Source organism: Acanthisitta chloris, unplaced genomic scaffold (genome assembly GCF_000695815.1).
Source record: "Acanthisitta chloris isolate BGI_N310 unplaced genomic scaffold, ASM69581v1 scaffold4953, whole genome shotgun sequence".
Taxonomy (NCBI): domain Eukaryota; kingdom Metazoa; phylum Chordata; class Aves; order Passeriformes; family Acanthisittidae; genus Acanthisitta; species Acanthisitta chloris.
Genome location: NW_008663146.1, coordinates 20,663 through 46,755, shown reverse-complemented (window position 1 = coordinate 46,755; position 26,093 = coordinate 20,663). Strand labels below are relative to the sequence as shown.

The window sequence follows — 26,093 nt, the reverse complement described above, 5'->3', positions numbered from 1 at the left end:
CTGAACAAGGGATAACTTAAATTGGTTATTCTGGCTCTTTTCAAAACAAGGGCTCCATTTTCCTTAAGGCAGAAAATTCCAAGTCATGCTAGGTAGTAAGCTGATCATGTAAAGGATGCAAAAAGAATCAGTTCCCTGGGAGGTTGTTCTGGCTTCAGTTTCAGTGATATTTGCAAATAAACTGTTTTCAGTAATCTCAAAATAATTGAAGACAGCAGACATTGCTTGCTATCAATAGGTACTCCAACATGAGAACAACCTTGAAGAATAGTGTAGTGGTCATTAGTGACAACTGTGAAAAATGGCAGTGCAAGGTCTACATATCAAAGATGGCTTGATGCCCTGCTGTCTGCAAGGACAGTGTTTCAGAGGAATGTGCTAATACCATAAAAATGATTTTGAATGAGAAGCTGTTAATACACAACCTGGAGCAAATACATCTAGGAGTTGCTATAACCAGACACTTCACTTAATAAAACCACATATATTACTAAGACAATCTTGAACGTTGTAAAGAAAATAGCAGCCCTGGTAACCTTGAAGGCTCCACTTGAAAATAAATGCACAAACTTGTGTACCTGTTCCCTTCTACTTCCCTTTTCATATCAGATTTTTAGTGCTATTTTTAGGTCATGTAACGCTGCTTAGTCTCCTGTTTTTCATATAATCTTGTTCCAGAGGGCTCAACAAAGAATAGATTATCTAGTCCTGGTGTCAATACTTAAAAATAATTGCTGTGGGAGTCAAGCAGGCTGGTAATAGAAACTGAGATGAATCTTAGTGCAGCAAGATTCCCAAGCATTTGTCATGCTATCTTGCACCTCTACAAAATGCAGTAATTTATAGATAAAGCACAACACTAAATTAAACATTAAGTTTAAGAAATGTCACTGCCTTGTTGCTCAGGTTTTTGCCTGTTGGACACTTCTGTGCTCTCTGTGTGGTACTTGGCATTAACATCTCCAAAGGCCACTCTCTACATAAAGCTTAGTCATGTATGAGCCCTGTTGGAGCAAAACTGCTGAAAAGAAATTCCACTCTTTAGTCTCTCTAAGAGAGAATTCCTCTTTGTGATTCGAAGTGAAAATTTCCAGTGTGACTTCCCTTTTTTGTTCTTTTCCAAAAGTTTCAGCACCTTGGTTTTGCCAGAATTATTGGGCTGGAAGGGACCTCCTGAGGTCTTCTGCTCCAGACCCAGGAATACAGAACACTGTAGTAAGGCATTGCTTTTCAATACACCTTCTTCAACTGGATTACTAGTTGTTAATGATGCCTTAATTAATGGTTCCTAAATGTAGGTGACTTCAGAGAAGTCTTTGTCTTTCTCTGAGTCAGGGCAGATCTTAAGCACCAAGCATCTTCTGAGTTTGCACAAAAGCCCTCACGTGTGCCATGAAACATCTTAACCAGAAACCAGGCATACCAAATTCTAGAATTGTGTGAAATGTCAGACAGGAGGATAGAAAATGCCAGGAAATTGTAGTTGATACGGTGAGAGAATGGGGGGAACAACACAGTATTGCAGGTAAAATTAAAGGTGAGAGGAAGATTCTTTTTTGTTCCAGAAGCTGCTGAATGTTGCTTTGTGTGATCCTATAGTACAGATGAAGTATTGGTAAATGGTGGGTGATTAATACTCTTTTTTTCATATCTCAGACTGGAGATTAGTGTGTTGGTGAGAACTGTGTTGCTGTAAAAGCATTGACTAGTGCTTCAAGGAGAAAATCTACTTCAAGGAAACAAATGCAGTTTTAATGTCTAAAAGTATTTACTGTGCTAACAAGCTTGAAAATAATTTTGCAGTTTTTCTTAAAGTAACTAACTATGAAGTAACCTTAATATCTATTAGTTTACATGCTGGCAAGGGAGCAAAATGGGACAGAAACTGCTGATCAAGAAATATAGTACTGATATTGGAAAAGGGCAACTTAAAGGATCTTACTTTTATAGAAATTCATATTTTTGTCTCTTGTATCTTCGTTGCCTTATTTAGAGAGTGATAAAACAGAAAATGCATTAATAACGATGGAAAATGTTCATTTGACAAAGCAGAGGAGCTAAGGAGATTATTCCTACTATATTTTTAGATTTTTGGGTAATGAGATTAATTTGCAACAGTAATAAGCACCAAATAAAAGGGAGTGCTATTTGAACTTTGTTTAGTTCTCACTAATGTATGCAGAAGTGTTTGGTGTCTGGGAAAAGTTTGCATTCAAATCTAACCCTGTCAAGCTTCAATTTATTTCAAGCTTGTGCTTTTAGGTAGTTATCAGAAACCTAATCTGGACTAATGCAAATTTGTACATTTAATATCATTCTGACAGTTTTTCTTTTCAGTTGAAAGAAGTTGTTCTATATTCAGAATTTCTAAGCTGTTTAAGGAGAAGAAAACAAAGTTTCATGAAATGGAGCAACATGTCAGGAGTGTGATAGGCTTTTGTTCACTTGGGCCTTCTCTTGAGTTTCCTCACTGCTTAGAAACCCCAAGCTTGTTACCCTTTATCCCCAGTTTGCAGGAGAGGAAAGAGAAGGATTACCTAAAAATGGTGATTTTTATATCCTTGTGTAGAACTGTAAAGTTCTCCTAATGCTAAATACTAAGATTTAATGACTTCAGCAACCACAGGAGCCTTGGAGACTCTGTCAGAGCCACGTTAGGTATCACAAAGGTGTGAGTGAAGCAGGTTCTGCTGGTGCCAGGGCAGTGCTCAGCCTGACTCTTCTACCCCCATGACTTGGTAATCTGTTCCAGGTAAAGGCTGCACTCATTGAGCACCAGTCCACCTCACCTTTTTGTCACAACTGTAAATGCATATTAAAGGCATGCAGGGAAATGCATTTGTCATGTCACTACTCTAAATCAGTTTGTATTCACTCTCAGAATTTGTTTTGATAGTTTCAGGTGATCAGGCTGATATTGGTGTGAGAAGAACTATAAACAGATTTATGAAGTCATTTTCCTAATCAGATTTCACATCAATACCATCTTATATTTTGAAATCTCTGGGCAAGAAGGTACTAGGAGCATTCTTCTCCATTTTCCAAAGGAGGTGAATGCTTCTAGGTTTATAAAGGAAAAGGTTGTGTTCATTGGTGCTCAGCATCTGTAAATTCTGTATGTTCTGCAGATGCTCTTTGCAGGAAGGCTAAACAACATCATTAGTCTGCTCCTAATTTTTTAAATTTAATCTTCTAAAAATATGAATTATTTTTTTCTCTTTAATGCTGCAGAGCTGTATAGTTTGGTTGCTGAAATGAGTCGATAAATTATAGACAGCTTTTTGCCTAGTGCATGAAATGGTAGTTCTGTTTAATACTTCAGCTTATTTTTAACCTATCCTCAAATTTAGGTTTATTTAAAAATTGATTACATACCAGTGAAAATACAAGGATAATTTTTTACAGACATAAACCATGTCCCTTCTGACCATAACTGCCACACACTTCATTACAAATCAAATTCATTATGATAAACAAATACAGAAAAGGGCTTTTACTTCTGGTACCAAAGGAGCATCATTAATGAGCGTTTTTAAAGCACTGAATCTTTTCAGAAAGGTTACTTGTGTTTATTTTTTTCCCCTTAAAAGCCACAGAAGAAAGAGGATCAGCCATCAGAAGCTAAAGCAAGTCCAAAAAAGTCATCAGAACCCACTATTGACCTATTAGGACTTGGTAAGCAATACCTGATTACCTGGTTTTAAATCAAACACAGATATGTCATTTTATATTTTATAGCTGTACTTCTGTTTTCTCTGTGCTTACTCACAGTTAGATGAATTTGAAAACCATAAGATTGAGTCTATGAATTTTAAACTATAAAGGAAGATGCCATAGGGATATGGGTATATCAATACTTGTGTTTTGCTAAGGAGAGTAATGAGCTCCTGTGGGAAGGGGAAGTTATCAAAGTGATCTTCAAAGGGCTTGTGGATTGTAGTGTTTCAGTGTTTATGGCACAAATGTATTTTTTATTGAAAGTGCTGAGGTCATTTGAATTGTGTATCTGTAAAATACCTTATAAAATTCCTATATTAGTTAAAAGAATAGTAAACTGTTGGACTGTAGCCGAGTAGTACCTTGTAAAACTCAATATATTGGGCATTTCTGTGTCCTGCACTGACTGCCACCATCATTCATTTTTATCTAATGCCCCTTTTTCTTTTCTGACTGGCAGGTAACTGTATTTGTCTTGTAAATCAACTCGTTTGAAGTAAAATTACTTAATTTGCACTGTGCCTATACTGTTGTGTATAGGCCTACTTATAAAATATGTCTTTCATTTATTAAGTGTTGCTCTAAATGTGGTTTTTTGCCATTTGATAGAATCTTTAAATGGAAATGGAAGATAAAATACTACAGGAACTTTTAATTTTGTTATTCGGTGTTAGGAATTTTTTCTGGATATTAAATGGAATGGAAGATAAAATACTACAGGAACTTTAATTTTGTTATTCAGTGTTAGGAATTTTTTCTGGATATAAAGAAAATTTATATCAATAGAATGGTTATTCTTCATTTTCTACATAATTTCTACAGGATATTGAATGAGGCTAATAAGTAATTTGAATGTAATGATTATAAAAATTTGACTTTGTAGAAAATGTTTCGTCATTGTGGAAGATAAAATACTACAGGAACTTTAATTTTGTTATTCAGTGTTAGGAATTTTTTCTGGATATAAAGAAAATTTATATCAATAGAATGGTTATTCTTCATTTTCTACATAATTTCTACAGGATATTGAATGAGGCTAATAAGTAATTTGAATGTAATGATTATAAAAATTTGACTTTGTAGAAAATGTTTCGTCATTGTAAGGGATGAATTATGTTGCAATAAAACAATAAATGTCTTCTGTGGTTTAGAATTCACACTGTTATCCAGAAATACATGTTATTTTCCCTCCGGATGTAGAGTCAACTGTAGAGTACTATTTTTGTACAGTTATATGTGTGTTGTGGCCTATATCTCATTCCAAGTAATATGCTACTATAGGCAAGCAAATCTTAATTAACACAGTAAAATGAATGGAGAATGGACCTGTTTTTAAAAGCAAAGGTAATTTAGGCTTGATGGAAAGCTGATTCTCCTTTATTTTCCTTTAGCAGACCAACAACCTAATTAAGAACTAAAATTTAATCAGTATGTGGGTTTGAGATTGCTAATTCTTTTGGCTGTAATTTGAAAAGAATCTTGGTAACACTGTTTCATGCTATGATAATGAACTCGGATTACATTGGTGAACTTGAGACGTTGTATGCAGTGGGAAGAGCATCATTATAATTGATGTTCAACAGCTGTGCTGCTTCAGTGAGGCATACAAAGGGCAAAGTTTATAATATGTATGTTAAAACCCCATAATCTTAGAGGAGGGAATGCTGAAAGTTCTTTTAAATAACAAATTGAAAGGAGGTGCAGTAAGCCAGTAGCACTTGGAATCCACTGAGATGCAGATGAGATGTGTTAATGAGAGCAGACCTGCATATTTCAATTTGGAGAGTTGTCTTTTAATTACTGCCTGCAGTAGACTACTTCAGATAGTATTAACAGAGAGACCACATCAACCCAATATCTCATAGAACCATAGAATAGCCCAGGCTGGAAGGGAACTGGGAAGGGGGAGCCTAGAGGAGATTAACTAGCATCCTGTCTGGTCACATCTTGAGAACCTCTGTGATGGGGACTGCACCACATCCGTGGAGAGGTTGTTCCAGTAACTGACCACATTGTAAAAAGTGTATTTCTTATGTTGAGATGAAACCTCTCCTGGTGCAACTTGTACCTGTTGCTCCCTGTCTTCTCCATGTGGCTCCTTTTCAAGAGAGAGCCTCTGTCCTCTTTGTAGTTGCCCTGGAAGTACTGCCATGCTGGGATAAGATTCCTCCTGAGCCTTCTCCAGGGAGAAGAAACTTCAGTCTCTCCTCATAGGGCAGGTTCTGCAGCCCTTTGGCCATCTTCCTGGCCTTCCTTTGGACCCTCTCCAGTCTGCCTGCATCTTTCTTGAACTGTGGGGGCCAGAACTGAGCACAGACTCCAGGTGCAGCCTGGCAAACACTGAGATGAGTGGGGTGATCACATCTGTGTCTCAGCTACTAACACCCACCGAGTCACAGAATCAGTTAGGTTGGAAGGGACCACAGTGTGTTATCTAGTCCAACCTCCCTACTCCAGCAGGGCCATCCCAGAGCACATGGTTCAGGATTATGTCCAGAATATTGAATATCTTCAGTGAGGGAGAATCCACGACCTCTCTGGGCAGTCTGTTCAGTGCTCAGCGACTGCACAGGAAAGTTCTTCATTGTATTCAGGTGGAACTTCCTGTGCATCAGTTTTTGCCCATTACCTCTTGTTTTATTGGTTCCCACCACTGAGCAGAGTCTGATCCATCCTGTTGGCACTTCCCATTCATGTACTTGAATACATTAATGAGGTCCCTCTCAGTCGTCTCTTCATGAGACTGAACAGGCCCAACTCCCTCAGCCTTTCCTCATCAGTGAGGTGCTCCAGTCCCTTCATCACCCCCGTGGATGCAGCCCAGAATCCCATTTGCCTCTGTTGCTGCAGTGATGCACTGCTGATTAAAATGTTTGATATGTCATACCAAATAACATTCAAACATATATGATTGCATAGCTCATTCTTCTTACTGAGTGGACATGTTTCTAATGAAAATTCATTCTCTTGTAGCTTTTACTTGGATAGGTCAAAATCGCTGGTGATAGCAGGTTAAGTAATTTTGATGGCTCAAAATTCATTCTAGACTAATTCAGCTTTCAGAACACTCTTCTTGCAAAGTATTTTCTGAAGTAACCCTCAGTGCTAGTTTTGGGTGTGGGGAGGTTAACCTTTGGGTAATTGCTCTTTTTGTCTCAGTTGGTTTTGAAATAGTAACCTCATCAGAAGGTGAACTTCTGAGATAGGACTTACCCAGTGAAAACTGTAGCTAGATGATTTTCTAAAAGCAAACTCTTTTTCATTTTTCTTTACAAATTGCAAAATTTTCAGGATAATATACCTAGGCAAATCGTGTCTATACATCTTGTAATAGGAGAAGAGGCATAGTATCCTCAGTGCCCATACTATCACATTTGTGTTTCTTCTGAGCCTTTTGAAATGGATTCATGTAGTTCCCTTGAGTTCCTGGTCAGGGGTTTATTTTTGAGATGCTGTTTGGATATCCACTTTCTGATAGTCCAACATTCTTGGCTTTTGCCCTTTTGATTCAGAGTGGATTTTAATTCAGTACTCCACACACAGAAAGGAGGGGAAATGGACATGTGCAAGCTAAATATTGTTATGTTCTCCACAAGCAGCAGTGTTAGTGCTCTTGCTGTGCAAATCCAAATTCCTTCCCTTTCTTTCCTAGCAGTGAGAAGTCACAGCCTCTTTCTGTAGGTTAAACCTGAAGCTGCTTTTTCAGTCCTCTCTGCAATTATTTGGCTCTTATCCATGCTGAGAGAGTGCCCTGTTGAAAATGTGGAGACTTAAAATTGATGTAAAAGTCAATAATATGGGATTTTTATAGCATGAATTTTTAATAGGATAATTATAGGAAACATTTTTCAGTTGGAAAGTCATAGTGTGTAAACCACAGTTCTTCAGCACTTAAGTGATTGTCGGTGCTGTATTTTCATCTCTGGTGTTAACCTTGTGCTCTATGCTCCTTTTGGGGGTTTTGTCTTACAAGGGAGGTGCCTCCACTTATGGCAGATTGATGTAAATATTTTTTTTAAATCTTGTAACAATGGTGTGATAGCTGTGTACAAATGTGGAATGTTGGAATATTATACAGGCAGTTTTGAATCATGGTGTTTGTCAAGGTATGCTACTTAGAAATTATTTCAGCATGCAGAAAAGAAAAGTGAAAATTTAGTATTTCTAAATTATATTACCTTACAAAATTATCAGGAAGAAGTAAAGTGCATTTTGGGTATTCCGCTCCATTTCCCATGTTTAGATGTGCTCTTCATAAAACAGACAATTGCATATTCTGGAATAACCACTGTAGTAAGTTACAATGAATGTCTAGAAGAAATGAGATTTATTTGATGTGTGGGGTGTGACATCTGGCATGGTTGGAGGTAAAGTATGATATGCTAAAAGCTGCTGATTTGTTTCTGCATGGGAAATATTCTCTGAAAGAATTCTGTGAAGTTTTGAGATCTTAATCATGGTATGAAATGTAGCTGAATGTTGCATAACTGAGAGAGGTACTTTTGTTGGTACTGTTTGGTAAGTACCAAAAGAGTAGTTGGTCATAAGTCAGAAAGTTGCATTTAAGAAATAGTAAAGATACATTCATAAGTACCTAAGTATCATATATGCATATATAGATCATAGACTTGTAGAGTTATAGAGTAGTTTGGGTTGGAAGGGACCTTTAAAGGCCATCTAGTCCAACCTCCTGGCAATGAGCAGGGACATCTTCAACTAGATCATGTTGCTCAGAACCCCATCCAACCTGGCCTTGAATGTTTATAGCAATGGGGCAGCTACCACTTCTCTTGGCAAACCTGTTCTAGTGCTTCAAAACCCTCATTGTAAAAAAATTTCTTTCTTATATCTAGTCTGAATCCATCCTATTTTAGTTTAAAACCATTGCCCCTTACACACCACACCCCCTTTAGGTACTGGAAGGCTGCACTAAGGTCTCCTTGGAGCCTTCTCTTCTCCAGACTGAACAACCTCAGCCTCTCCTCACAGCAGAAGTGCTCCATCTCTCTGATCATCTTCATGGCCCTTCTCTGGACCTGCTCCAAGGGTCCATGCCTTTCCTGTCCTGAGGGCCTCAGTGCTGAATGCAGTACCCAAGGTGGAATTTCCCAAGAGTGAAGAGGGGTAAAATCACCTCTCTTGGCCTGCTGGCCACGCTGCTTTGGGTGCAGCCCAGGATACAGTTGGGTTTCTGGGCTGCAAGTGCACGTTGCCAGCTCCTGTCCAGGATCCCCAAGTCCTTCTCTGCAGGGCTGTTCTCAATCCTTTCTTTCTTCCTTGCTGTTTCCTCTCTTGCTGTCCCTTTGAAGCTCTTCTGCTGGTCATTCTCACTGTTGGTACAGATGAATCTAGCAAAGCATTAGTAAATTATATACAGAAAGGACTGTAAAGGTAAACTTCACTGCAACCCTTCACTGAAGCAAGACTTCCTAATCTGAAATCAGAAGCAGCATCTGTTGTTGCACAGAGTGGCAGACAGCATCCAGATATTATCTATCATACTGTCATAAATTGCAAGAAGAGAAGTTCTGGGGCCACAACTAGGCACAATGATGAAGAGCAGCATCTATTGACTTTTCACGTTACCTTCTCCGACTGAGCATGAAAGCTCTGCCTTGCATATGCTCTCATTGCTGTGGCTTCTGCCACATCCAATACTTCATTCCTAGCTACAGGTGCATTGTGCGGAGAAATGATGGAAGTACTGTTTATTAAAAGTTAATTGCTTCCAAGTAACTCTGTGATGGTTGAAGCTATGAATTTCTCAGAATACTCAGACAGGCCTATAGAACTTCATCTGATTTTTACCCATTCTCTGGAAAGGCTATAGCCATGTTTCCTTCTGTCAAAGACACATCACCTCTCCTAATCAGGTTTTAATGGTAGGTGGCACAAGGTGAGTGAAAAGTGATATACTTAGAATAAGCTAGAACTCAAAACGCTGCTGGAGTACAGGAATATTTTTTGATGAAGAGGGAAAAGAGTACTTCCTAATCCTGGAACACCCGGTGTGTTGAATTTGAGAATATCCATAATCTCTGTATAAGAACTGTGGATTATTATGTGCATATCTGTGTATGCCTGCATGCACATAGTGAAGACACTAATATTGTTACATGTAATAAACTAGAGTGAAAACACTGTAAGATTTCTTCTATATTCTGATATTTAGTTATTTTCCTTTCAGTACAGGGAAGGGGAAATGTTTGGAGTTGCTTTTTAATAGACATGAATATTCTAAGTGCTATATTTTGAGAAATCAGTAAAACAGGATCATCTATTAATACCATTCATACAAGCTTAAAACTGTGTCACAAACAGTAGCTCAGGATGTCTGGTGTCTGCACTGATACAGACAGGGAGATAGTTATATTTAGTGTAAAGTTCAGTAAGAGATGAAAGGTATGTACATCACCAGATAACACTCTTACGGGAGCAATCTAGCAAAAATCTAGGGTTTCTCAGTGTTCATTTACAAGCAGCATATTAAATACTTGAAAAATACTATGTTTTTGCCAATATGTTCTGTCGTGGATGTTCTAAATATGTGAAATGCTTGTTTTAGTAAATGATTGCATTTAAATTTTCAGTCTTCTATGTTAAACTCTTTTACATTCAGGGAGACTGAACCACTTTGGAATATGACAAGAGAGATATTTTTTTAATACATGTGCCTCACTGAGAAAATGAGAACATTAAATTATTAATTCCTGACAATCCTTTTGCATGGAAATTATGCATGGTTCATTCCTAAATTTATCTGAAACAGTGAACCTTTGGGGAGATGTTTTTGGAGCTGCCTGTCTGCAGAATGACCTCAAAAGAAGCTTGTTTCTTAAAATGCCAGTCTATTTATTCACACTCATCTCAAAGCACTGGTGTGCATGGAGTGGTGGAGCAGATTATAGGCATGGTCATTTTGCTGTCCACTGACTTCCCTTCATCAGAGCAGAAATAAGGGGGGGAGGAGACCTTTGCATTAAGATTTAAGTAGCTTTGTCATAATCATAGAGGAGTTTGTATCTTTGCTTTTCAGAATCATTGGAATGGCAGTCCCCCAGCAAGCTCAAATCACAACAGAATAATAAAACTGGCTGAGGTGCTGCTTCAGTCCTATGGTCATTCTTCAGGCCACTCACTGTTTACTCATCATAGATCTAATATTGTCAAGGCTTTCCTATGGCCACTTTGCCTTTGTGAAGTTATTGGGTCGGTCTTGGTTCTGGCAGACAGCACAGTTATCCTCACAAACTTTGCACAAGTTTAGGCAATAAAAATACCTCCTGAGGTTCAGTTTCTTCCAAATGCCACTCATTTTGTCCTGCTCATATCCCTGCCTTCAGGGTATTTTGCTCCTTGTTACTGGGTCTGTTTGCCATTGGTAGCATGCACAAATTTGAGAATTAGCAATGATGATGTTTGGTACTAAATTGGAGTATAAAACAATTTGTGTATCTGAAGTAGCCACAAAAATGAGCAGATATAGCTCCCAAGGAACTGCAAATCTGCACCCTTCCATTTGGTTGTTCCCTTTCCCGGTATGAAAAAGGTATACTAAGTGCTTAAAAATATGCTGGGGGTTTTACAAATAGTTCAAAGTTGTGGTTTCTGTAGCAGCTACACCTGTGCCACATTTCCTATATGTACTAAGGCACAGTGGTTCATATCTCTACAGTAAGGCTGAATTCACATATGCATGGATGTAGCTTCAGATGTATTGCACATTGTCAGAGTTTGACATTTATGATTTTTGTGCCAAGTTTTCAAATATATGACAGTGAAAGTATTTAGCTTTAAGAATAAATAAATACTTTAATGGAAGACAGCTAAAGGGAGTGCTCCTTCCACTGGAAGTGGAAGGCAGACAGAAATGAGAAGACAGCTGCCATGGTTTAACCCCAGATGGCAACTAAGCCCCACACAGCCACTTGCTCCCTCCCTCTGGTGGATGGGGAAGAGAATCAGGAGGGTAAAAGTGAGAAAACTTGTGGGCTGAGATAAAGACGGTTTAATAGGTAAAGTTAAAGCCATGGACACAAGCAAAGCAAAAGGAGGCATTGTTCATCACTTCCCCTGGGCTTCAGGTGTGCAGCCATCCCCAGGAAAGCAGAGCTCCATCACATGTGACAGTGACTTGGGAAAGCAAAGATCACCACTCCAAACATCCCTCTCTTCCTTCTTCCCCCAGCTTTGTATGCTGAGCATGAGGCCCTATAATATGGGATATCCCTTTGGTCAGTTGGGGTCAGCTCTCCCAGCTGTGTCTCCTCCCAACTCCCTGTGCACCCCCAGCCTCCTCGCTGGTGAGTGGGGTGAGGAGCAGAATAGGCCTTGACCGTGTGCAAGCATTGCTCAGCAATGATGGAAATGCCCTGTGTTACCAACACTGTGTTCAGCACAGAGCCAAAACACAGCCATGTGCTGACTACTGTGAAGAACATTAACTCTACTCCAGACAAAACCAGCCCAGCATCTCTGAGTGATGATGATGGGAATGGATGTTTCAGAATGTAGTGCTTTCTCATAGGAGTTAGCAGTCAAAAAACTTGTCAGTCTCACGATGTTTGTTCAGTGTGCTGTAATCTAGGGATTTCAGGATACTGATCCTCCCGTGGTATATAAAAAACCATGCCAGTTACGGCAGTGTTTTGTTTGCAGACAAAGTTTTGACTTAATTCAGCTCATTTGTTCTGCCTGAGAAATATGAATTCTGCAGTGAGATTGGATAATTTGAGACTTAACTTTATCTTCTGCCTAAAAAAGCTTTCTTAAATTTGCTGTTGACACCATGCAGTCATCACAGTGTTCAGCAGAATCTGGAGTCACCTTTGTATTTGTTCAGCTCTGTGTAATGGCATAACCCACTTGTGACATGCTTAGGTATAAGTTTATTAGCCAGTTCTTGCCACTTTTTTTTGAACAGCTGAAAATCAAATGAGAAATGGTTGCTCTCTCCCTTAAAAACCTGTTGAGATGTTTTTGTCCCTATATATTCTAGAGTATTTTCTTGCATTTCTCCTTAAAGCTTAATCTTTCAGCCCTTTTCTTGCCCTGCATGTATCCACTTTCACCTAGATCAGTAATTGTATTCATGTGTTAAGGAGGTTACTGTGGAAGTTTCCCCTCTGTACAGAGCAAGAGCCATAGGTTCTTATGGATAATTAGCCCAGTGTGCCTTGCAGGGATGTTCATGTGGACCTATAGAATAAAGTCCATGCAAAGTACTTCTGGAAAAGGGGGAAGAATGACCTTTTTCCTGATACATGGCTACCAAATTTGGGCCTTCTCCATAAGACGTCTCTTTAAATTCTTACTAAAAATGTTGGTGTGCTTAAAAAAGACTCTTGAAAAATGCGTGTAGTGATAAGTTGGCATGGCTGTCCTTAGGGAAGTCTTAAGTGTTTTGTTTTGTCGTTGGTGGTTGGGTTTTTTTCTGAAGCACATTAATGTACCATTTAGGGAAATGGAAAGAAGTCCTTACAAAGTCTGAGCAATATCCCAGTCTGAAAAATCTCAGAAATTGAGTACATGGAGGGAATAGGCAGCTTTAATTATTATCATGCTGTTAAAATATTAATAATTTCCAATTTAAGTGTGATTCTGTTGTCTTTTTAAGATGGTCCAACTGAAGCATCAGTTACAAATGGAGGCACTGCTGCTGTCACAGCGCTGAACGATGACCTGGATATCTTCGGTCCAATGATCTCTAATCCTTTACCAGCAGCTGCTGTACCTCCTGCTCAGGTGAAATTTATTTATTAGTTTATTTATTTAGTCATATGTATGTGTAAATATGTGCATGCACATGGGTATTTTCCTTCAGGGAGCTGTCAGTTCACACAGAAGGAATACACACTTCTCAGTACTCAGGGCTGGAGATGCTTTATCCATAATGGTTATATTTTTCTTGTCTCTTCAAACTTTTGCACTGCTTGGGTATAGAATTAGGAGATGGTGTGGTCTTCCCTTCTGGTTATCCAGCTAAATTGGATTCTGTCTTCCCCTGGTGATGGTAGTCCTGTTTTCTTCTAATTTATATTCTTTTGTTCTTTCTTTTTTAGCAAGTTTTGCTGAATATAATTTTTCTTTATGTTCTCAGGTTGTTGGGCTTTAAGTCATCCTTTTTAAGACCTCTTACTGCTTTATGATGCTGATATTTAGGAAAGGCTACAGCAGATGCTTCTCTCTTAGAGCAGCTAAAAACTTTGAGCCTGAAGCTTCATCCTCAGAATCAAGAATGGGATCAAGAAAAGCTAATATTGCTACCTGGGCTGATCTGGTTTTTAGTCTCAAGCTGGAACTTGCATGCCTTGCTCTCCTCAAGGAAGAGTAGCATAATCCCTTCCCCTGACCTGCTCCCTCTTTATAACCATGATAGTTTGGAAGCAATCCCAGTGCCATGCCTGTTGCAGCTGGGAGAGGCAGCTTTGGGACACACAAACAAACTGCTGAAAGCTGCAGTGCTCTCAAAGAGCAAGGTGTTGGTGGTGGACATGCTGGTGCAGACTGCATGTGTGCAGGTTTCCTTAACCCAGACTGGCTTCTGAGGAGTACTGGGCTAACCTCCCCCTCTGGGGACCCTTTTAAGGTAATTTAGAAGCTTTTGTGTGGCTTTCTGTCACGCTTGGCTGAACTGGAAAGAATTGTGTGTGTTCTTTCTTGAATTTATGGTTTGGGACATGTGATCTGTGCTGGTTTCTCTTTATCTATTAGTTTTCATAATACAGAAAATGGAAGGGATGATGATGAAAAGGAGTTCTGAGTACCTCAAAACATACACGTGTTTTTCAGCAGATTTTATTCTTTATGCTTTCTTCTCCCTTCCCATATGTGTTGCTGAGGGCTGATTTGAGCAATATGCTAGGTTGGGTTTTAGAGACTGAAACCACATTTCTCTTGAAACATAAAACTACAGACAGAGCAAACTTCCCACCGTGCCTTGAGCCACCCATAAGCGGTGAGGGAAATGAGCTGTGTACGTGCATTTACATTTGGATGTGTTAGCTAAAATTGCAAAGGTTGGCCCAGATTTTCTTGTCTCTTGTGGAAGTCTCTGTTCAAAGTACCAGGAGGAATAGTATTTGAGTGCTTGTTGTCTGCTATTCTACCAACTTAGGTCAAAATTGATCTAGATGGACCTACCTGCAGAGCTAGATGTGAAGAGCAGTAGCTAATTTCTAGCTTCTCTGAGTTTTTTAATGTATCCTGTTTGGGTGTAAATTCAAATCTAGAATCATGAAGTTTCCATTTGGCCCCAAAATAAATGGGCCAGTGGTAATAATGCACAGAATGGATAGGATTGGATTCTGGTTTTCCCCCTTTCCTGCCTTTCTGAAGCTGGAAGTGATGACTTCTGCACGTGGTTACTGTCTGCTCAGGAGAACAAAGCAGCCTGAGAAAGAAGAGAAGAGCCTTCTCTTGTTTCTATTCCTGGAACACATGGTGTGACCTGCTGGTTAAAGGAGTGATTTAGCTGTGGGATGCAGGAAATCCAAAAGAAGGCTAAATATTTAAGAGTGAGAAAAAGCAAAATGAAGGGTGATACCCTGGATGATGATGACTGGTGACTGGTTAAATAATGGAGTGTCTGCTAAAGCATATTGGATTATATGTATAGAGATCATTTAAAGTGCATTTCTATGATAAAGATTTGGTCACTGGACTGTTTGTGAGAGAAATGTTTGGAAATGTAGTTTATCTTTGTGCTGGTTTCTTGACTAAATATGGTACTTAGTAAACTGATAAAAATGTGGTAGAAAGGATATTATTCTCAATATGTGGTATTGCCTTGTTTGTATACAAGAAAGCATGAATATATTTATTTGCTTTAAACAAACCTGTCCAGATTTTTAGTGACATTTTTCTTTTTCCTGAGTGCCATAACCAGGAGCAACAAACAGAACTTCTATCAAGCATTTTTTTATCAAGCACATGATCTTTACAGCATAGTGCAAGATTTAATTCTTGGTTGTCTTCCACTTCTAATCAGTAATCTCAAAGAAAATGTAATATAATCAGATAATCTCCCCAGATTAGAGACAGGGACATGGGTAGGCAGCAGGAGACAGGTTTCTCATGCTGATTACATGGGTTGCTTGGTAAACTGGGGCAAAGAGAATATTCTGGTTTGCTTTAGGATTAACAAGACCTTGCAGATACTGCCTTTCAGGACAGTGTTGTCTAGTGTAGGAACTGAGGCTGGACAGGAGTTGAAGGTGCCTCTCATTTGGCCTTCACCTTGTAACCTGGATAAAAGTTATATGGGGTTCAGAGGAAAGTCAGGAGAACACAGGAGAATGGAAAAGTTGCTTCAGAATGAGAGGTTTTAAGGACTTGGTCTGTTTAAACTTCTCGAAGTAAAAAAGTGGTGTGATTATAGTGTTTAATTATTTTGTGCAAGACTGCAAATGAGAAATGGGCATGAACTAGAACTTGGACCAGCAGTTGCGTAACCCTGACATTCAGTTCCTGCACTTGGAATTGGAAAATTTAAGGTAGAAATCCATGGCCAGTCTTTGAACTTGCTTGAATATTTATCAGCAGAATGCACTGAAATGTTAAAAATTATGTAGAAGAAGGGATCAAATGTGGAACAGCATGGCTTGCTTTCTCACCAAGATATTTAGCATGACGTTGTGCATAGTAGATGTGCCTGAGGTACCAGAGTGGGATTTGTCAGCATCAAGAGAAGGGAATTTAATGGTGCTCCTCAAACTCATTTGTAGAAACAATGTATGATTCTGGAGTTTTCACAGGATTACTTTTCTTTTCCAACTTAACCTGAAAGGAAGCATTTAGTACTAAATGCACTCAGTTTTATGGCACTGTGGAGCACAGAAATGTCTGTTTGAATGTTCTGTTGTGAGACTGAAACAACGTGATGTCTGCAAACCTTAGGATTTATGTCCATTGTCATAGCCTAGACACCATTTTCATGTGAAAACAAAAGCATTTGTTTCTCCTTTTTCAAATGTGACTTGAGTGCTCAGGATTGTGTGCACTTCTACTCTGCTTCCAGATATGTGTCTTTATCACAGTTTTCAAAAACACTTAAAATATTTCTTCCTGCTGTTCTCTGTAGCTGGATGCTAACATAGACTGTTGAATTTGTAAAGGACTGGTAAAGAACAAAATGTGACTGAGTAGCTGGTTTTGTATAATTTTGCCTATTGGCAAACTCAAGGGGTTTGAAGAAGAGTTGCATTAACCAGCTCCTGTGGTAGAGCTAGCTAAAAGGCATGTGCTATAAATTTATCTGCTATGCAGTATTCATGGGCACAAAAAAGGAAAGAAGAATGTTTTGTATGTTTAATGATGCTTTTTCATGTGCAGTGGGCATGGCTAAATCAGAGCTGTTAGAGTGGGGTTTACTGCCAAACATCATATGTGAACTGAGCAGAAATCTATTGTTCTTACCTATCCTTAAAACAATTTCCTAAGTTGTTTTAGCCAGATTTTAATTTCAGACTTTGTATGAGTGTCTTTTCCAGCAAAAGTGTGATCTTCATTCTTCAGTGGAACTTGTAGGGAGGCAGAGAAGGGGAGAAGTGTGAGGCATTAAGTTTGGAAGCATTAATTCCCTGGAACGTTTAGTGTAAGTCTCTCTCCAAGCAGGATACTAAAATCCAGTCAGCCTCAACTTTTTTGGTTTGTGTGTGTGTGCCTGATTTGAATCATGTTGGGAGATAAGAACTGGTTCACTGGGTACAGAAGTGTATTTTTATAGAGATGGTGTATGTTTTTCATGATTCATATCTGACAGACTTTCCTGTGAAGTAGTGGTGTATTTTAGATAACTAGATGCTCTTAAGTCTCACTTTCTCCTGAGGCCAGGTGTGTGTACCTAGCATGGTTGCCATAGAGCAGCAGACAAGCTTCAAATTGTTAATGAATTGTGATGATTTTAATGAGGTTTATGTAAAAATGGGTTATTTCAGAAGTTTGCCTTATTGTGAGTGTTATTTAAGCAGGGTCTTACTGGAGAACTATTTAGTCCTATTCTAATATGATCAGTTGAAATGTTTGTAGCTTCTGCTTATGTTTGTTTTTACCTCTCTCTACATTTTCAGATATCTGAAAGCAAAAGTTTCATTCCTTCACATTGGGTCAGGGCAAACAGGGGTACAGAATGGGCAATACATGAACTGAGAGCAGCTCTGCAGGGAAAGATTTGGGGTACTGGTGGAGGAAAAACTGAATATGACCCAACAGTGTGTACTTGCAGCCCAGAAACCCAAATATGTCCTGGGCTGCATCACAAGTGTGACCAGCAGGTCAAGGGAGGTGATTCTCTCTCAGTACTCCACACTCATGAGACCCCATCTGCAGTACTGTGTCCACCTCTGGGGCTTCGAAGATGAGAAGGATGTGGACCTGTTGGAGCCACAAAGTTCATCAGAGGAACAGAGCACTGCTCCTGTGAGGACAGGCTGAGAGAGTTGAGGTGTTCAGCCTGGAGAAGAGAGAAGGCTCTGGGGAAGCCTTATAGGGACCTTTCAGTATTTGAAAGGAAACTACAGAAAAGATGGGGAAGAACTTTTTGTCAGGGAGTCTAGTGCTGGGACAAGGGCAAATTACTTCCAACTGACAGAGGGCAAGTTTAGATGAGGTATTAGGAAGAAAATCTTTACTGTGAGGGTGCTGAGGCACTGAAGCAGGTTGCCCAGAGATGTTGTGGATGCCCCACTCCTGGAAATGTTCAAGGCTAGAGGTTGGATGGGGCTTTGAGCAACTGGTGTAGTGAAAGGTGTCCCTGCCCATGGCAGGGGGATTGGAACTGGATGATCTCTAAAGTCCCTTCCAACCCAAACCATTTATGATTCTATGATTATACTCTCTGTGGTGCTGGAAATGCCTTAGGTGGAAAGCAGTAGAAGAGCAGACATCATACTCCAGAGTGAGAAGGTGCAGCTGGACAGAGCCTAGAGGAGAGGGAAGTTATTTTAAGTTCAAGAGCAGGGAAAGCTGAAGAAAGAGTTAGAAATGAGACTGCAGGGGAGATAAATGTCTTCAAGCCTAGAAAAAGGTGATTGCAAAGAAAAGGTTGCATTGTTTGTTCTGAGTACTGGACAAGAAATAAAGCTGAATTTTTAATCTTATTGTAAGGTTAATTATGTTCTTGGATATGATCTGAGAAAGTGATAGAAATCTTAATCTGACTTTTCAGGTACTGCTGATAATTCCTGAAAGCAAGAGAACAGATGAGATTTCTTGGTGTTTTTCTTTGTGAACTCAATATAGTTGAGTGCTCATTTCCTCATCAGTTATTGCCAGGAAATAACAGTTGATTATTTTTAATGGAACTGTCTAAATGTCTAAAAACAAAATACGCAAAGTCGAAAACAGGAAGAGTTGAAGTAAGCAGCAACTCCATTGACAGTTCAGAGATAAAAAGGATAAGAATTGTACACAGAATTTAAGACCTTAATAATGACCTTGGTGCCTTACTTGCTTAGGTAAGAATAATGGTGAGTTAGGCTGTATTTTCCTGATGCAGGTAGCTCTTCCAGTCAGCAGGGAGAAATTGAGAATGTTGTGTGGGGCCATTGTTTATCACCATATAATGAAAAACAGTAGAGGCCTTGCTTTTCTACAACCCATCCATGCTTTCCTAGATGCCAGCCAGAGCCAGAGACCTGCAGGTAGCAGGAAAGTGCTCATGTGCCTTTTTCTCTCCTTCAGTCCTTCACTGAACTGCATGTGTCCCACTGGCTGCAGGTGTTGGAGCAGCTGTGCCTGTCAGGGCAGAGACTTTGTCCCAGAGCAGTTCATCCCATGAGCAGGAAGTCAGGCATAAGATGCCAGAAGACCTGTGTGGATGAACAGCTGCCAAACTAAAACACAAGAAGGAAACAGAAGGTGGAAACAGGGAGAGTCACCAGGAAGGAATACAGAGGCACTATCCAGAGTGGACTCTGTTGAGGGATGTCAAAGGCAACAGAAGGACTTAGAGGTCCGCAGGTGACAAAAGGAAGAGTAGGGAAAATGTGGGCCCATTGCTGAAAGGGACAGTTTTCCTGGTGACAGTAGGACAGGTAAATGTAGAGGCTGAGGTACTGAATGCTGCCTTCACCCCACTCTTTACTAGCAAGACCAGCATTCAGAAGTCTCAGGCCCCAGAGACTAGGGGGAAAGGCTGGGTCAAGGAAGATGTGCCCTTGGTGGAAGAGGATGAGGTCAGGGAATACCTTATGGTCCTGATGGGATACACCCATGAGTGCAAAGGTATGTGGCTGATGTCCTTATAAGGCCACTCTCGATAATCTTTGAATGATTGTGGTGACTGGGAGAGGTGCCTGAGGACTGGAGTACAGCAAATATCTTTCCTAACTTCAAGAAGGACCAGAAGGAGGACCCAGGGCCTCCAGTCTCAGGACCTCCTGACTGGCCTCCAAGACCCAGGCCAGTCAGTCTCACCTTGATCCCTGGAGTACTGTGTCCATTTCTGGGCTCCCCCAGTACAAGACTGACATGGGCATACTGGAGAGAGTCCAAGAAAGGACCACTAAGATGGTAAAGGGACTGGAGCATCAGCCAAGGGGACTGTTCAGCTTGGAGGCTCAGGGAGATCTCATCAACATATAGAAATACCTGATGGGATGGTGCAAATGGATCCAGGCTCTTTCCAGTGGTGCCCAGTGACAGGACCACCAAAAATGGACTAAAGTCATCTGGACTGCTGGTACTGTCAGACCAACGCAAAATATCGAGGGTGTAATGATCTTTATCTGCTTTTTTGCAGTCTTTTGGTAGTTAAAATGAAAATACTTTTTTTTAGCCTTATGCATTAATCTAAACTTCTTGTGAGCCACGTGCTATTTGTGCAGTCAGATGGCAAGTGTGAAGTGAGAGATTCAGCTACCATATTTGTGGTCCTGACACATCTGACCACTATTTCATAGTGAAAACTTCCTTTGGATAGGTATTGCTTTCTGCTGGTTATACATAAGCTATTGCTAACAAAAATTATTTATGTTTAAACATGAAGCATATGGGAGATGACTTCCAGTAGTTCTGAAAAATTGTGTTACACTGGCACCACGAAACTGCTCAGCAGTATGTTCCTTAAGCACCTGATGAGCATTTAGTTTTGGTGTGATGACTGTTTGAGAGCACTGCATTAGGCCTTTCTTAAAGGAAAATGATTATATGTATGCCAGGCATGTTTTCACAGAGGTCTTGGGTAGCATGAGAATGTTAGATATCTGAAAATCATGTCAACGTTGTGGGTTGTTGTTTTTCACTTGAATGCCACCTGCTGTTTTCTTGCCATGTATTTTGCATTACCTTCCATTTATTCAGCTGTTGAACGCTTCAGGGAGTGCTTGTTCAGTGCTTTGGCTCCTCTGAGGATCTTCCAAAACCAAACTGAATGAAGAGACATTAAATGAACATTTAATCTCATGACGTAAACGTAACGTGCTCAGCCCTCCAGGTCTCTGGCTCTGCCTTCTCTGCTGTGCACACTCATTTTGTTAAATGCCTGTAGTAACACTATTCCATAGATCTGGAGACACTCGAGGCTGAGGTTTGTCCCAGATGAGAACAGTTTCTTTGACACTATCATTTATTTAAAAACCAGCTACAACAAACCCAGACATGTCTTCTTCCTTATAGAGAAAAGCAAAGCCCCTTCCTGGCTGCAGCGCAGGCAGTGGAGGGGAAGCCTCTATTGACCTGTTTCCACTGCTTCCATATCCTTCTCCCTGCAGGCTGCAGAGCACAGCTGTCACTCAGGGGCTGTCCTGGGCAGACACCATGAGTGGAGGTCTGTGTCAGCATGGAACAGTGCAATAATGGGACTTCCTGGCTGTGTGCATGGTAAAACTAATGCTGGTGGTTAGGATGGGCTTTACCCAACTGTATGGTTAAATCTGACTCTGGTGTTTTCGAAGACTGGTTATGCCATGCTGATAAAGGATGGAGAAGGATTCCTACTGCCTGCTAAAAAAACAGATTTTGCTTTGCAATCAGAAATTCTCCTGAGTAGTAAGTAAGAGGCAGAAGCTTTTTGAATGTGTACAGAAAGAAATTGATAGTTTAAGTGTATATTGACCAGAGAGAAGGTTTCACAGGTCTTTCTCTGTCTGCTTTCCCTTTGCAGTACTGTCACTCCACTCTTTACTGCTCACTAAGGTGTAGTGACCTTGGCCCAAATTGGCTGTAGTATAAATACAGGTATTCAGTTGCCAGGAAGTTCCCATTTCTAGTTGTTTTTCTCTTCCTTTTCCACATCAGTTTTGGAGATTTTTCACCATCAACCATGTGAATCTGCACCCCTTTCTCTTGCTGGTTTCTGGCCAATTTAGCTGGTACCAGAATTGTTCTGTGGTTATTCCTTCCCTAATCTATAGCACTTAATGTGTAGCCTTAATCCAGAGCTTTTTAGCACTTCAGGAGTCATATGCATTTTCTGGAGCTGCATATCAACCATTTGTATTGTGGTGTTGGTATAAATCCTGTGTGACCGTAGTGGACTTTTCAGGGCCTAGTCAACTGCCTGACAGGAAAACCAGAGGGTTGGATGTTGCTGCTTTAAGGAAGAATATAGGTGTGTTCCATATCTATGTGTTTTGTGCTGTTCTCTTTGTCTGTTGAATAAACTTGTGTATATGATCACAGTAAACAGACAGATCTGGTTACATGTCCAGCCCATTCACAGTGGTCATGCAAGGAGGATTTTCCTTCAGTGTGGGAAGGAGTTGAAACACGTGCTGTGGGACGTGGCAGGTGTATGCTAAGCAGTTGGGGATCATTTAACTGGACTAAAATAAGGCCATAATTTAAGTATTTTTTGCAGTCCTGGCTCTTTTTCAGTGTGCATACTGGTGATTTGCCTTAATAGTTCCCACTGGTAACAGGATGAGTTGTGTATTTTAAGGAATATAGCAGGAAACCTGTGTATTACCTAGTTCCCTGAGCAAGCTCCCATATGGACCTGTATGGCTGTGAGTGGCAAAACAACAGCAGGGAGACACCTGGATGTAATTTGTTTATAAAACATTTCAGTGCAAGAGCAATAAAAAGCCTGACTGCCTGTACTTTACATTTTCAGCCAGAGACTACAGTAAATTGTAGATAATTAAGCTTTCTCAATAAGTGAAATGTGCTTAAAATAATCTAAGCCAATTATAAACAATGTATTTTAAAAATTTTATTACTTTAAGGAGAGAACTAAAATTTTACTTTTGCCTCTTCCCCGAAGATGCTGCTTGTCTTGGTTGCAGTAGTATATTTTAAAGCACTTAATCTTTTGTTTTAGCTCTTCTCTAATCTATTCTGCCTATGAGAGGATTAATGAGATGTGAATTGTAATCTCCTTATTGATTTCCTAATTATTTTTCATAATCTAACTCAGCTCTTGATTTATGCTTCTCACTGATGAAAAATGTAGGAGCAACGGGAATGAATAATCTGTATGTGCACACCCTAGAGCTGGTTGGGGATTTAGTCTTCCTTGGTTTATAAGCTCCAGCTGGTTTGGTGGTCTTTGCTGCTTTTTTGTCTTTAGTCCTACCACATCTTTTTAAATCCTCATTTACTTCAGTTTAGTTTCTGTAAACGAGCAGGGTTTATTTGGTGGAGGAGCAAGGCTGTGCAGTAAATATTTAGCATAACATCTTGTGCACATTGCATTCAGTAGTCTGTCTTGACTTTCGTTTCCCAGAGCACTTCCACTAAACCAGCAGCTGCCACCTTGTCTGCAGCATCCGGAGACCTTGATCTGTTTACTGAGCAAACAACAAAATCTGAAGAGTCAGCAAAGAAACAACTCTCCAAAGACTCCATCTTATCACTGTATGGCACAGGAACCATGCAGCAGCAAAATGCTCCAGGTAAGTCATTTTGGGAAGGTTTCTGTGCAGTCCTATTTTAAGCTTTACCCAGAAGAGTTACCTCCTATGAGTATAAAGCTAAGGTTGGCTACCTGCTAACTGTATTCAGGTGAAGATTTTTACCTTTTCTAAAACTGAGAAAATGACTGAAGTGTGATACAGAAGCTAAAGGAAAACACAGTGTGTGATTTTAATTTGTTTATAGCTGTTCAAATTATCAGGTGTACAATTTACTGAAAGATTTGTGAACTCAGCTTCCACTGTGTAATTCACTGCTGAAGGGCTGAGTCTCCACTGTGCAGCCAGCAGGCTGCCAGGATCCACATGGAGCTGTCAGAGCTTGGGGTTAGCTGTGTTTGTGGAAAATGAAGACCTCCAATGCAGCTGTTAAAAGATTCTGGTTCACCAAAGAGATTTGCCAAACTCTTCTTGGCAGTTAGCCTCGTGCTTAGTCCTTTTCCTATGAGTTTTAAAACAGTTTTTTCCTTTTACTAGAAGCTAAATTAGCAGCACTGATGTACAACTGGACGCAGTTATCCTTTGAAATAGTTTTAGTGCACTTCTGACATACAGGGATGGGGGAGGAAAATCACAAGGCATTTTAGCTGAAATCTTCCTTTCTGTGGTACAGGTATGTTCATGGGGTCGTCTTCAATGCCATTCACCACACAACCATCAACTCACTTTCAAGGCTTTCCAGCCATGGGAGTTCCTGTGCCAGCAGCAACTGGGATGATGGGGAACATGATGGGACAGTCGGTGCCAGTCATGGGACAGAGCACAGGTGTTATGGTAGGAATGGGAATGCCCAATGGATTTACTGGTACTACACAAACTGGTGTGATGGGACTTCCTCAGAATGTCGTTGGACCTCAAGGTGGAATGGTGGGACAGATGGTCACACCACCACAAAACAAGTTTGGATTGCAACAAAACCAACAAGCTCAATGGAACCTCTCCCAGGTAAGGGCTGGCTGTTCCAGACAGGAGTTGCTTTAGAAAGGAAGCTGCTTTTCAGATAATAGATTGTTGCTGTAGGAGGAAGGTTCAGTGTAGCCAAGTTACAGCCTGCTAGACTGTGAACTACTCAGGGGCACATGTTAACAAATCAGTGAGTAATTCAATTAAAGATAACTAGTATATAAGCAGAGAATAACTTTGCCAAAGTAGACCAGACTTAGTTCTCTGCTTCCACAGCTCTTCTCAACCTGACATCTGAGCCAGACAGGTAAAAAGCTTAGCTTAGCTAGAGTTACAAAGTACTGAAATGTAAACACAGCCTTATAACTAAAAGCAGAATTCAATTGCTCCAGGACAGTCTGTAACAATGAATACTTTCATTCACAGACTTCAGGATAAATTTCAGCAGAATGTGCAGTGCTTTGCACTCTTAACATTCTGCTGTAGATAATTTGCTTAGTCTCATCTGTTATTTATCTGTAGCATTTCCATCCTGTTCTTTTAAACATGTTTAAAAGGTTCTCTAGAAGTGTTGGTATACATGTAGCAATGCATTTGTACATTATCCAAGGTAACATCCTGAAATCAGGTGTTTGAGAGGTTATTGGTGTGGGCAGAGGGAAATACACCTAAATGGTTCTCTTTGAGTTCAGCATGGATGATAGCAACTATTTTTTCATACTATAGTTTGAATTATAAGAACAATATAATATTCCCTGCTGCTTACTTAGTAATTCAGGACGTGAACCTTAGTGGATTATACTAATTTTTACTGTTCTGCTCAGTCCTGTGAACATTTATGAAGCTAAGCAGCATTTCCTAGCTGGCTGAAGCAGCCTGATTGAAAACACAGGCTGTCCTCCTGCTTTGAAAAATAATTCTTAAAGGTGAGAATTTCGAGATGTCAGATCAAAAAAGTCTCTGGATTTACTGCAGCAAGTCTTTTTCTTGGGATCTAGCTTTACAAAGAGCCATATCAGCTTTGAAATTAAAATCATGCCTTTTATCAAACACGTGTTAAAAGTTGGCTGCTAGAACAAGCTCTTAACATGCTCCTGTAGCCCCTGCACATCAGGTGTTGTCAGTGTGCTGACATTGCACAGTTTGTAGGGGAGCTCTGATCTAAACTCTGACTCCAGTTGAAAGGGGGAGAGTTTGCTGTACGTACCACACTGGTGTGTTTTCTGTCTGCTGCTTAAGAATTCTCCTCCAGAGGAGATGAACCACCACATAAAGCATGCTTTCAGCAGCTTGTTTTAAAAGGCCCAGGTTCAGTGCTGGGTTGCTTTGTACCAGCAGACAGAACTGAATTTTACCCTGAAATATTAGTTTGCAATTTACTTAACAGTTTTGCATCAATGTTTGTTTCACTTTGCAACCTGGAATTGTTTGTTCACTCGTGTACATGAGCTCTGACTTTTACCTAATGCTGCCTCTATCTTGAATTTAATATTGCTTATCCAACATCCCCATTCATTGACTCTGCTTATTAATTGCTCCAAAGGCTCTTTTGCTTTCAAACTCGTTTTTATGTTGAGCACTGAAAATTACAGTGAAAATACAGAGATTGCAAATATTTTT

At 40.0% G+C, this 26,093-nt stretch overlaps 1 protein-coding gene across 1 annotated transcript in view; it reads left to right on the top strand.

The window, feature by feature from the left end:
- Window positions 1–3,590: 3,590 nt before the first annotated feature.
- SMAP1 (small ArfGAP 1) overlaps window positions 3,591–26,093 on the top strand; it is a gene marked incomplete at its 5' end in the record, with an annotated part of 24,186 nt that continues 1,683 nt past the window's right edge. The window contains 4 exons of the mRNA XM_009070884.1: window positions 3,591–3,675; window positions 13,334–13,461; window positions 23,384–23,552; window positions 24,184–24,515. Coding sequence (XP_009069132.1) covers window positions 3,591–3,675; window positions 13,334–13,461; window positions 23,384–23,552; window positions 24,184–24,515 — 714 coding nt within the window. The remainder of the gene's footprint in view (window positions 3,676–13,333; window positions 13,462–23,383; window positions 23,553–24,183; window positions 24,516–26,093) is intronic.